The sequence below is a fragment of the Archocentrus centrarchus genome, chromosome 17 (assembly GCF_007364275.1).
Source record: "Archocentrus centrarchus isolate MPI-CPG fArcCen1 chromosome 17, fArcCen1, whole genome shotgun sequence".
NCBI lineage: Eukaryota > Metazoa > Chordata > Actinopteri > Cichliformes > Cichlidae > Archocentrus > Archocentrus centrarchus.
The window spans coordinates 24786581-24800048 of record NC_044362.1 but is presented as its reverse complement, the minus strand read 5'-3'; the positions used below and the strand labels follow the sequence as shown (position 1 = coordinate 24800048).

Here is a 13468-nt window from a genome sequence, read left to right as displayed (position 1 = left end):
CCTATCACAGAACCTGAATGTTGCATCTGGCACAAGCCTCCTCAGAAATGGTCTCAGTGAAAGGGTGGCTGTCAAGAAGTCATTCTTAAGGAAGGGAAACAGGCAGAAAAAAAAGGCTAAGGTATATCAAATTACACAAGATCTGGACTGAAAATAAGTGGCATGAGTGATGAATCCAAATTTGAACATTTTCATTCAGACAGTATGTACTGAAGAGTGCAGGACAGAGGTATGACAGTGAATGTCTCCAGTCATCTGTAAAACAGGCTCTGTCAGGGTTTGGGGCTGCTTGGTGGCGGCTTGATGGAATTATGAATGTAGAAAAGTACCACCATGCAATAACATCTGGAAAGTGTCTGATTGGCAACATCTTCATTTTCCAGCATGACAGTGATCCCAAACAGTCTGCCAATGCAAAAAAAAAAAAAAAAGCATACCTGGATACACCTGGATTTCCATGTATGTTTACAGATGTTTTAATGAACCTATTTCCCATTTTCCTTGCAGAAAAAAAATAATTTAGACATCATATATGCTGCATTGTTGCAGATCCCACCCACCCAGGTAACAGACTGTTTGCCCCTCTGGCAAACAGTCTGTATAACCAACAAACTAAGGGACAGCTTCTTCCCCAGACCTGTGAACGCTATCACCCCCACCATATAGACACACATGCATACCCCAGGCATTAAAAGATCGAGACATGCACTGGACAGCCGCATTTTACATCATGTGTAACATGCTACTTTTTAATGTTTATTCTGTGTCTGTCTGCATTTTAAAGTACTGTGTTTGGTTTTAAGCTGAGAATTACCATACATAATTTCATTATGTGACTGCATAATGACAATAAAGAATCTTTGAATCTTGAATATAGAAACAGATGAGCCCTTTTGGTGAAGTCTCCCAAGGTGGTACACACATGCAAACACCATTGAGCACACACACACAAACTGACCACTTGTAGTGTTTGACACCAGACAGTTCCAGTTGATTAGCAGCAGCTCTCTGTGTAAAGCTCCATTATCTCAAATGGCCATCCCGATAATGATCTTAAGCATTGAGACAGGCAATTAGGATTGGAGTGTTCAGAAACTGGCCCTGTACATCAAAGCTTTGAATGAGGAACCATATGAGTCCACCAAACCAAATGGGCTGGAATGGTGTGTCACAGTCTGAACAGTCTTAATAGCCAAACACTATTTCAGAGCGCACCCTCACTCGTTATAATCTCTTGGAGCCATCATGGCAGGTCAGAAGGACTCGATAGTCCTTTCTTTTTTAACAGAGTGAACAAGCTTTGATGTACCCTGAAACATATTCACGAGTTAAATGGACAGGGCTGTATTTGAAAACAGAAATATGAGGGCACTCAGCTTGTAGATAAAGCAGTCATTTGTTGAGGCCTTAAGGGATGTATGTTTTATCTACAACTCAAGTGTGTTTCTAGCCATCTTTTGAAATACACAGACTGATAGCCAAAGAGCATCAAATAGTGTGATGCAACACTATCAAGTTTTCCTTGAATATATGTCTGAGACAGATGGTGAAATAGACTATCCAATTCCCCCACTTTCCCAACCTACATTCAGTTGAATAACTGTCATACAATAACAAAAATTAACTCCTACAAAGTTTCAGCATGATGTACAAATACCAGACAAGGGACACTTCACCTAAAAATGGTTTTCATTGAAATCTCACTCTAAAAGTTTTGAGAATTTTATGCTTAAGGAAGTGAAAATTTAGAAATCTCTTTCAAGGAAAAGTGATAACTCTGGATTATCAACTGTCACTAATAGGGGCTACTTCTTGAATAATATGTACAATGCTACAGTGCTACAAAAAAAAAAAACATTTGCCTACTTCCTGATTTCTTATTTTTTTTACATATTTGTTACAATTACACATTTCAAATCATCAAATTTTAATATTAGACAAAGATAATCTGAACAAATAAAAAAATGCAGTATTTAAATGATGATTTCATTTATTACGAGGTAAAAGCTACCCAAACCTACCCGGCCCTGTGTGGAAAAAGTCATTCATCTAATGTTTGAGTCCCGTTACATCTGACATAAAACTGACACAGCATTTCATAAAAGGAACATCATGCCAACAGTTAAACATGGTGGTGGTAGTGTGATGGTCCGGGGCTGCTTTGCTGCTTCAGGATCTGGATGATGCACTATAACTGGCTGAACCATGAATTCTGCTCTCTACCATAAAGTCCTGAAGGAGAATGGCTGTCAGTTTGTGCCCTGAAGCTCAAGTGCACTTGGATTATGCAGTAGGACAATGATCCAAGACCAGGACGTCCACCTCTGAGTAATGAAGAAATGAAGGCTTTGGAGTGGTCCAGTTATAGTCCAGACTTAAATCTGATTGAGATGCTTTGGCCTGGCCTTAAACAGACTCTTCATGCTCAAAACCTCTCTAATGTTGCTGAATGAAAACAATTTTGCAAAGAAAAATGGGCCATAATTCCTCCACAGCAATGTGAAAGACTCATCACCAGTCATCATAAAATAAAAGCTCTTGCTGCCAAGAGTGGCACAATTATTTATTAGGTTTTCACACAGGGCCTGGTAGGTTTCTAAATCATCATTTAAAAACTGTGGGTTGTATTTGCTCAGGTTATCTTTGTCTAATATTAAAACTTGTTTGATGATCTGAAACATACAAGTGTGACAAATATGCAAAAAAATAAGAAATCAGGAAAGGGCAAAGACTTTTTTCACAGCTAATTAAAGTCATAAGTAGGAGACCAGTAAGGTGTAAATGGACATTATTTTTCGAGGGCTATATTTAATTAATCGTTTCCCCTACTGAACAGTTGTGGCATATAACCACAACAATGCTCACATGCACAGTTTAGCGCAAACGTGAATAAAAACTGGTGTGTAAAATAGACCTAACTGATTTAGCCCACATATGAATTAAAGTCACTGCTTTCACTGTGTAAAACCACAAGATGCATCCCTGGATCCATTCCAGGGAGAGAGAGAGAATCAATCAATCAGCAGGAAACTCTTCAGATTTTAACCAATAAAGCGACAACAGAGTTTAATGAATTCAATTCTATTTTTTTCATGTTTGTAGAGCAAACAGCTGCGCTTTTTGCTGCGCGAAGGGGTTTTTTTTTTCACTGTGAAAATGAATTTTTAATTTGCTGGATGTTTGTGTCAGGAATAGTGGAAATCTTTCTTTGATAAGACGGTCTCTTAGGACATTAGCTACCTCAGCAGTCAGCAGTGATTCATTTACATTCTAGCAGGGCTGGGAATAGTATGTTTTCTACTCGCAATTTTGTCAACATTTAGAAGCCTGTTAGTAAATTTGGGTGAAGGATGACACTTCAAAATGTGGACACCACTAGAAACAAAACAAAAAAATATTTTTTTTTTTCTTTAATTTTAGACCTTTGAAACTATATTCCTTTTCCCAGAATTTGCAATTTGGTATCAACTGTGTGACTCTTTACACCAGACTTTTTTTTTTGGTCAATCTTCAGTTACAAGATGTTGTTGATTATATAGTCACAACAACTTCTTGTTTTGCAGTGACATGAGTGGAACACAGCATGATCTCCTTCTGCTGCAGCCCATCCACTTCAACATTTGATGAATTGTTTGTTTTCTGAGTTATTTGCATGTGGGCATTTTGTTTGCTTGAATTATTCCCACCACTCGTCTCTCGCAAGAAGGTGTTTTTTGTTTTTGTTTTTTCCCACAAGACTGCTGCTGACTGCATGTGTTGTGTTTATTTCACTATTTTACTGGTAAAAGCTAGACTGAGAAATGTTGGAGAAATAAATGGAAAGCAAACCATCGTTGTCACTTACTTTATACTGATGGCATATTCAGTGCACTCTTTACTCCTGTGTCGAACCAGATAGGTGCTGTTTCCCTGATCCAGGAGGGCCACCTCAGCTTGGCCTCTTTCCATAGGCCCTGCAAACCTCAACATCCATGAAAAGCTACTGTACTTACACTGATTGATGATAACCAATATATAAGTGGAGTAAGAGTGACTAAGAATGTCATCTTCAGACATTTGTTTGTACCACTTACCAGAGCTGGGCAGAGTAATCAACAGGTTTAGGAACCTAACATAGAAAGAAATTGTGGTTATTTTGTGTTTTTATTGAATCAATTCAGAGGGTGGAGGTCATTTATGTGATATTCAAGGCACATCTAATAGCAAAAATCCATCTTCTATAGTGAAAAAACTGCAATAAACAGCACTGCATTCTTTTGACAAAACATCAATACACTGAATGCATTGTAATGATACTAAATTTGTCTTATTGATTACAATAAATATGCAGACTTACACATGGGCAAGGCCTCACAGCATCACTTGGAAAGAAGCCAATCTTGCTTGTAGCCAGAATTTTGCCCTGCAAAGGCAACCGCTTGTTAATCGCATTATATTTGTCTGGGAGCAACTGCACTTCTCTCTCTCTCTCTCTCTCTCCTTCTCTTCCTTTTCTCTTCCCCTCCCACTCTTGCCTCAATAAATCCTCAGCAATTAGCACACAACAAGCACTGCATCTAATTTGTAGCCCAAGTTAATTATGGTTCAAACTCTGCCGGCAGTTAGATTTGTACTGCATCAAAACAAGAGCCTCGTTTAACACTAAATAATGGATCTTATTCTGGTCTTTGAATATCCAAACAGCGTGAGCTCTCGGGCTGGCACTAAAGACTCACAATTGCATTTTAGCTAACCCGCCTGAAGCAACAGGCTTTATGTGAAATCATTAATTCCTCCAGCAAACATAGAGTAGACAGACTTTTCTTCTCCAGTTAAATAAACCAATTTGGTAAAACAAATTACTTATTTTTTATATATAGACTTGTCTCTACTTGGATAGTTTATTGTATAACCTCGTTTCTCTATTATGTACATTGTCTTGCAGACAGTAATAAGAATATGTATCAACATTAGGCTGAAGATAATCTGAGTTTCCAATTCTGAGTTAGAGGTCAATTTGAAGTCCATTTAGTCAATCTGAGAAGACAATGAATGGTGAAGGCATGTGGAACTCTTCATTCACCTTCCTGCCCTGTTTATGCTTTCCTACTCAGTCCTGCTTATTAGAGTATAAAATGCTTTTTGGGACCGTGCAAGCCCTGGCAGTAACTAGATTGGAAAGCAAATCTTTACCCATCTCTATGATTCATTCTGTGTAATAACATTTCATCAAAGGTTTTTTTTTTGAGAGCCCTTCTCTATTTGTTATGCTTTCGATAAGCGTATGATAAAGATTAAACTTATTACTCTGTTGGCATAAACAGGCAGGAGCCAAAGGATCAAATGAAATTACAGTGATTGATTGTATTGTTCTGCCAGTGGGATGGGGGATAATTGCCTTCTGGGTAACAGGGGATATGAATTCTCAATGTTCTGTAATTCCATCCTCTGGCGCCACTGGGGACATTGCAGATTAAAGGTACCCTGTGGAGTTTTCATTGTAAGCAAACATGGCTTTGTTAAGATTCAGTGTTTCTTTCCAACCTGTATTGTGTGTGACCATAAGACCTCACAAACTTATTGAAAATGAAGCCTGTTATTATTTACATGATAATAACCACCGTGCAAGGCTTTATAAAAGTGTTGAAATGAATATCAAAACATTCCATTTTAGAAATGTCCATGTTTTAGAAGAATTTCTGTGGGGGGAAAAAAGCATCAAATTAACTGCATCTTGTTGCATACAGAAAGCCAGTCAACCAGATTGGCCCAGATGTAAAAGTTTTCACAAGACTCTATGAAGTCATGTGGAAAACTAAGTACATGCAATGATTCAACACCTTGTAGAACCACCTTTAGCAACAGTAACTTGAAGTAATCATTTTCTGTATGACTTTGTCAGTGTGTCACATTGTTGTGGAGGAATATTGGCCCATTCTTCTTTACAACGGTGGTTCAGTTCATTGAGGTTTATGAGCATTTGTTTATGCGCAGCACTCTTAAGATCCAGTCATTACAACTCTTTTCTTTTTTAGCCACTCTTTTGCAGATTTTCTGCTGCGATTGAGATCATTGTCCTTTTGCATGACATGATTTAGACCACGCTTTAGCTGTGGGACAGATGGCCTCACATCTGACTAAAGAATACTTTGGTATATAGAGAAATTCATGGTCAGCTCAGTGACGGTCAGGTGCCCAGGTTCTGTGGTTGCAAAACAAGCCCAAATCATCACTCCTCCACCATCGTGCTTGACAGTTGGTATGACGTATTTCAGCAGATATGCTGTGTCTGGTTTTCACCAAATGTGGCACTGTGTATAACGGCCATTTGGACATTGTTCCAGAAGACTTGTCATTTGCTCAGATGCAACTTTGCAAATCTAAGCTGTGCTGCAATGTTCCCAAACAATTCATAATCATTCAGTCTTTTCTAATTGGACTATTTTGAACTTTAACATTTATCATCCTAACTGAGGTTTGTAGAGTCTGAGATGTAGCTCTTGGAGTTTTACAGTTTTTCTGGGCATTGACCGGTCTGACTTTGAGGTCAATTTGCTAAAACATCCACCCCTGGTAAGATTGTGGTATTGTGTAAAACCACACCTGGATGCTCCAAACCAGCAAACTGACAAAACCTCTGCTTTTACAGAAGTGGCCACACTTACTGAAGATCTATATAACAAGCACAGTTACAAGGGGTGGTTCATGGCACAGAATAATGGCTAGAACTGTGTTTTTGCAAAACTGATTATCCCACTGGGTAATTGTGTGAAATTTTGTCATAATTAGTGTATGATTTCTTGAGTTATTCCCAAAAATAGCTTTGTGAGTTCAAAGTGATTTTGACCTTTGACAATAAAATGATAATCAGTTCATTAGTTCATAAGCCCAAATTAATGTTTCTGCCAAATTAAACAAAAAATGTCTTTAAAAAGAAATCCTGACATATTGCATTCAGACCACCTGAAAACATAATATGTCTGTCAGCAGTGCAGTGGCATTAAAATGAAGGTGATTAATTATAGGTACTGAGGTAAGCCTGGTAACTGCTTGTGTAGACACGTCTCTCTGCTTTCATATGGCACCTGAGAAAGTTTCTATTAGTTAGTTCATGTGTGCAAACCAACTTCATATTTGCACCACTGGGAAAAAATGATACAAACAATATGGGAACCCATTTATCAAATACTGCTCTACTGCTCCACTGGTGATTATAAAGTCAACAGGATAGCTTTTAGTTAAGCTATTTACATTATCATTATGCACAGCTCAGGAATACACAAATGCGTTTTATCACATAATTCCTCTGATTATCCCCTTCCAGCATGCATAGTTACCATGGTAGCAAACAATGCTGTGCCATCAGGTTTGTGGCACGACATTCTGGTCGCTGCTCTATCAACTTACATGAAGTCTCATGGCATTCATGTCCTTACCCTCCACTATGTGCTCTGTCACAACAGAGAGAAACATGAAGCACAGGAAATCAGGCTAACTGCCTACTTCCAGCTGTGCTGCTGGCAAAGACTGCAGTACGATTGGACCTGTACCAGAGGAGGAGGATGAGGCTTTAACACCACCATAAAGCAGAGTGAGAAACTGCTAAGGAGGTTGCCAGAAGACCCCAGATAAATCACCATCCCTTCAAAAATAGAAAAGGTCAAATGCTCTCAACCACTGGCTGACCTAGTGAGATGGTTGCTAATGTGCCGGTCCCCGAGGTTGTACACCACCATTAGAACGTCCTCCAGAGGCTGAGCTGTATGTCGTTTTATTGTTTCGGTGTGGCAGTCAATTAATCAAGTGGAGCCACTAATTGGTTAGATCATCTGATGTAGGCCCTAATTCAATCTAAAGAATGAAAGAACAGGCAGATACCATGTTTGTAATGTAACTGCGGTCCAGTGGAGCTCATACAAATCTTCAACTAATATTTGTAACTGGAGCTGACCTCATCATACTGCCTTATTTGTGGCTCACCCGATAGGACACACAATGTGATGAACAATGCTTTTAGTGATTTCCAACAAATAATGGACAAAGTCACCACATTAATCTACCTTTTTGGAAGCTTGTCAGGTCTTTCGGCCTTAAAGGAACATGGAACAGATCCAAACTCATGACAGTGCAAAGACATTGCGTGCACCGCGCCAAACCTAGCCAGCTGTAACATGTTACTTTGTAACAGAGTCACAGATGTTGAGACAGAACAAGGTTGAGCTGAGTGACACGCACCTGCCACCAGGAGCTGTGCAAGTCGGCAAACATCAGTTCAATGATATCCCCCACGTGAATACTTAGTGGGGGCCCGCACTGGGGACAGGGGTTGCCACTGTAGTCTCTGATCACAACCATCCTGGGTAAACCTAGCAGACAGGAAATACAAGCATATTAACACTCAAAATTCTAAACATTTATGTGTGAGATTTTTTGGGAGGACCATAGAAAGCTAATATTTTGTGTAGCCTGATCATTAGCTCTGGTTAAGGGATAAAAACAGATAACAACAGAGACACTTCATGAAAAATGCACTATTGGTTGATAGAGTGCTCAACAATGCCAGATCCAGGCTACACAGTGAAAAATTTGAGAAAATATTTTCTTTTTTGACTTTTTTGTAGTTCAAGTGGACCAGCCATTCTGTCATATTATCCACTTTTACCCCTACTTACAAAATAAATTCCCATGCTGTCATTACCCTGAAGGTTTAAGCACAACTGATCTCTAACAGGTACATAAATGTACAATTGATGACAGTTCATTCTGTCAATTTTTATAACAGTACGAACCACCGTAGTGTCACTATTCTCAAAAGCAACAATTTGCCATTGCAGGAAATTCATTTCGTAGATTCCTGAACAGCTCAGTACCAATCTTTCCACAGCATGGCAGACAAATACAGCCACGAGCACAGGGGCTAAGGCTAAGACTAAATACCCCTGCCAACGTAAAAGACACAGCCACTTACTCTCTCCTGACTCACACATCCAGCCCTCTCAGACACATCTCCCTTCCAGCCACAACTCCCTTGCAAACCAGCCCGAGGAAACTATTAGCTGACTGTGACCTCAGATGAATGGGATAGCTCACATTCATGTTTTTAATAAGAACAATAAGCACAGATGTCTTTCTCATAAAGCCCCTTATGGAAATTGATTTATCACAAAGGCACAACTCAGCAGTTGAGGCTGAGGCATATAGACTGCTGGAAGTGCTTTTCTGCCGACATTTCTCCTGCCGTGGCTCTCATAATGATTCCACCCACTCCAATTCATCTCAGTGCCATCTAGGGTTTAAGCATAACGGCATGCAGCAAGAAAGAGAGGTTTTTGTGCTCTGGTTAAGGATTCCTTCTGCATTGTATTATTCATTGGTTATTCATACTCAAATATATTTGTCAAGAGGAAACTGTCTCTGTTCATTACCTCCCTTTAAACACTGCATGCGAGCAAAAGAGATTTGTGTATTTCTAAGGTGCCTTTCTGAGTTGTGATCAAAAACGTATCCCAGGATTGAGGGGTTAGCTTTAAACCACCCTTTATCTGCTCCAAGACTCTCTCTGGCCTGTGACTAACCATCTCCTTTTCATCCTGTCTGCGTTTTTGTTTTTCTACAGAAGTGAGTTGGAAAAAAAGCTTAAGAGGTACCACATAAAGCCCTTAGCGAGTTCACAAAACTGGTCAAGCCATACTGACCTGGGTCTGGTGGTGTTGTGTTGTCCTGTGAATGGAAAGAGAAAGTAAGCAGCATGGCAGAGAAAACAGCATGAAATCAAGAAAGGGAGAAAGAAATGTGGAGGAAGGAAAAGATTGATAAATATAAAGGCAGAGGTTTCTTACTCCCTGTGTAGGATCAGCCTGACCTGCATAGTGAGTCATACTCTTAATACGTCCTTCTCTGAGTGTTCTACTGTTACAGTGTTTGGTTTAACCATTTGAAACGTTAAAGAGAAAACTCAAGATTACACTGTTAGGGTATTATTTCTGAACATCTTTTCAGGGTGAAAAGTATAATACCTGAATAAATAGTGTAAAATTCATAAATATTGTATTGTTTTATCCTTGTTCTGTATACAATAGATGGTTAAAAGAAATTATTGGAGGCTACATGTCACAGATTGAAGAAAAGATAATGTCTGCGAAGGAAATTTCATTTTTCTGCAACTTCAGTTGAAGTGGAAGAATTTAATTTGGTCATTTAGGGATTCTAAAGGATATTTTGATGATTTTCTGCATAAACAGTTGGCTGATATGTGTCGTGTGCCAGAGAATTAACTATGGACTTCTATACTACTTAACTGTTGTTTTGCTTCAGCATTGACACATAAAGACTGCACCATCTAAATAGTCAATAAAGTCTAAACCAGCGAGATGCACCAGCTGCTGTGATTGGACAGCTGTTACATGCTAGTGCTCTTGTATTTCATTAAAACTGTAGGCGCCACACTCCATACAAGTCTTTCAATTAAAGAGAGCTGTCTTCAAATCAGTGTAATGTTGCAGCAAGATGAGGAACAATAAAAATACCATTTAAAGTGAAGTTTTCAAAATGGAATTGATATTTGTAAATCGGCATCTTTTTTCACTTTACAACTTAACAAGTAGAAACTGTTCACTAATGAAACCAAGTCAGTGGAGTATCAGTGGTTTATGTGGACACAAAATCCTTCCTCACTTGTCTCTGTCCATAGATGAGAGTGCTTTTGTGCTTTGTGTGAACATGCGCTAGAGTTCATCTGTCTCCCTAATTATGTTAGCTTAAGTGTCTAAGTCACAGAAGAGAATCAGACCAGGTCTTACCTTAGGTCTCGACTTGACAGGCTCTGCAGTCAGGTGAGAAACAGATACAGTGAGAGGAATGCAATATGAGTGTGTGGTGGCTTTCTGACATGCAACCTCAACTGTCAACCTCTGTTGGCCCTCATCACACCTCTGAATGCATAAAGACCACAGCACTTCTGTTGAGGCTTGTCAAAGGCCTCAGGTAGCTTTAGCTGTCTGTGCATTCAAGGAGAATAAAGTACCCAAACTACAGCGCCAGAATGGTGACATAGGCCTAAAGCTAGACACAGGAGTAAAATTCAACTAAACGTAGTAAAGAATTTATTACTAAATTGAAAACAATAAAAAAAAAATCAAAACAAATATCGTATATAATGTGATACTTGCTACTAATACAGAATTTAGATTTTCTTTTGGAGGGAAATAAAAGTATCTTAACTTGAACTTGACCTTGAACCCTGAGGGTGGCAAGTCAGGAAAAGTCGAGGGGTTACTACATATAAAGATACAGTCATGAAAAAGCAAGTTTTTACAGGAGTTTATGCAGTCCTGTGAAAAACTAAGGACAACCAAATTACTTGAAGTAACTGACTTTATCAGTCTCTCACACCAGTGTGAAGGAATTTTAGACCACTCTACATTACAACATCTCTTCAGTTCAGTGCAGTTTGCAGGCATTTAAGAGGCACAGCTCTCTTAAGGTCCTGCAACAGCAGTTCATTCGGGTTTTTCATTCGGGGTTCATTCAGCCTTTCTGTTATAAATTTCTTAGTGTTCTTGGGTCATTGTCCTGTTGCAATTTTGGCCAAGCTTTAGCAATCAGACAGGCCTCACATTTGACTCTAGAGTACTTTAGTATGCAGTGTTCGTGATCGGATCAATGACTACAAGGTGTCCAGATCCCGTGAGTGCAAGCCCAAATCATCACCCCTCCACCACCATGCTTGGCAGCTGGTATGACCAAAAATCTCCACTTTGGTCTTCCCTGTCCAAAGGGGAATTTTTCCAGATTCCACGATTTGTTCAGATGTAACTTTGCAAGCCTAACCTGACAGAGGCGCGTACAGTCTGAGATGTAGCTCTCAGGATTTTTATTTTTTTTGGGGGTGGGGGGGGGTGGGGGGTCTGATTTTTGGGTGAAACTGATGGCACAGCCATGCCTGAAAAGACTGTAGCACACACACACCTGAATGCTCCAGATCTGTAAACTGCCAAAACGTCTGCTTGTATTTTATACACTTGATGATCATTTAATAAGTTCAGTTGATTACCATTAACTGACTGCTAATTACCCTCTTAATTTCTATAGAAATAGTACAGGTGTCCTTGGATTTTCACAGGACTGCACAGAGTCCTCTGTTAACTTTCTTTTTCACACAACTGTATATTCTGTTTAGAACCATATATATTCACAACAAATTTCAAAGCAGAAAATATGTAAAAGGTTGCTAATCTGGTACAAGTGTGTTTAACAGAAAAAAGCTCAACAAGTGACCAAAATGTAAAACGTACTTCCTCTAAGGAGCACAAATGTGCTCAGTAAATTTCATGGCAATCTGCCTTTTAGATTTTGATATTTTGTGTGTTTTTAATGGAAATCAAGGCATGGTGGTGGTGCTTCAAGGAAAGGTCACCCAAAATTTGGGCTTGAGTGAAACAACTGGTTCGAGAGATCTTTGTCTCACCTGTTCTCCCACAGACTCCCAGTCGACCCAGACACTCCTTATGAGCCCCTAGGCCACATTTTAGACAGCGATAACCCTGGTTAAAGATGCCCCTGGAGACAACACAGAATATATTTCATGTACAACAGCGCCCTTATAAGAAATAACCTGACATTTAGAATTTGTTCTGACTCCTGGAACACCCTCAAGATAAGAGGAATAGTACAGGACGTGTCATTCAACTTTATAAACGCATAAACCTGATGATTTCTGTCGAACACAGAATCACTTTAATCCACTGATAACATAAAAAAAACTAATAATTAATGACTGAATTTGAATTGATGCCCAATAAACTATTTTCATTTAGATTTGAAATTTTAAAATAATCTTCCTTTTCCCAGAAAGGAAATATGCAAAGGGTCGCTGTGTTCCTTCATGTCTTCAATGGGAAAAAGATTTGAAAGTTTTCTTAAGAGAGCTGTCAGCACAATAATGCATGATGACTTGCCATCCTTGAGCTATTCATGCAGTTCCAGTTCATGTCAACCCTGTCTCAGACAAGACTATTGGGACTTCATCAGGTATACATAATCACCCAAAAAAAAAAAAAGATGTTCACAATAAATCTTACCTAAGCAAGAGCTGACAGAAGTTGCAGGAAGTGATCCTTTCAAATGTGTGCATCTTGAAAAGGTGGGAGTTGTGGGTGGCCATCTCTGGACGGATATTTGATCTAAGACAAAAGAAAAATGAGCAAAATTTGGGTTAGCTGGATAGCTGTGACTACATTACTGTCACATTGGTGCAGGTCAGGGATCTTGGGCAGACTTTGTTTAAGGAAGCCAGCACGTTAACGACCTTAAATGTTTAAAATGCTGGCTGCTAACATTTGCTAATTAGTTCTAAACACAAAGTACAGCTGGGGCTCATGTGAATGTGATTAAGTGAACAGAAATTTTGAACTGATGGGGCCTTTAGAGAAAAGATTTTTGCAATTCATCTTCACAGGAACGTGAGCATATAATTTAAACTGAAAACTGA

At 39.2% G+C, this 13468-nt stretch overlaps 1 protein-coding gene across 3 annotated transcripts in view; it reads right to left on the bottom strand.

Moving 5' to 3' along the window:
* The window catches only part of LOC115795678 (guanine nucleotide exchange factor VAV3-like), a 50124-nt gene that overhangs the window by 11299 nt on the left and 25357 nt on the right, over positions 1–13468 (bottom strand). For all 3 annotated transcript variants that reach the window (XM_030751687.1, XM_030751688.1, XM_030751689.1), the window contains exons 16-23: positions 13059–13160; positions 12446–12537; positions 10779–10801; positions 9675–9699; positions 8215–8345; positions 4337–4402; positions 4074–4108; positions 3845–3961 (exon numbers count right to left, since the gene is read on the bottom strand). In XM_030751687.1, the coding sequence (XP_030607547.1) occupies positions 3845–3961; positions 4074–4108; positions 4337–4402; positions 8215–8345; positions 9675–9699; positions 10779–10801; positions 12446–12537; positions 13059–13160 (591 nt within the window). The remainder of the gene's footprint in view (positions 1–3844; positions 3962–4073; positions 4109–4336; positions 4403–8214; positions 8346–9674; positions 9700–10778; positions 10802–12445; positions 12538–13058; positions 13161–13468) is intronic.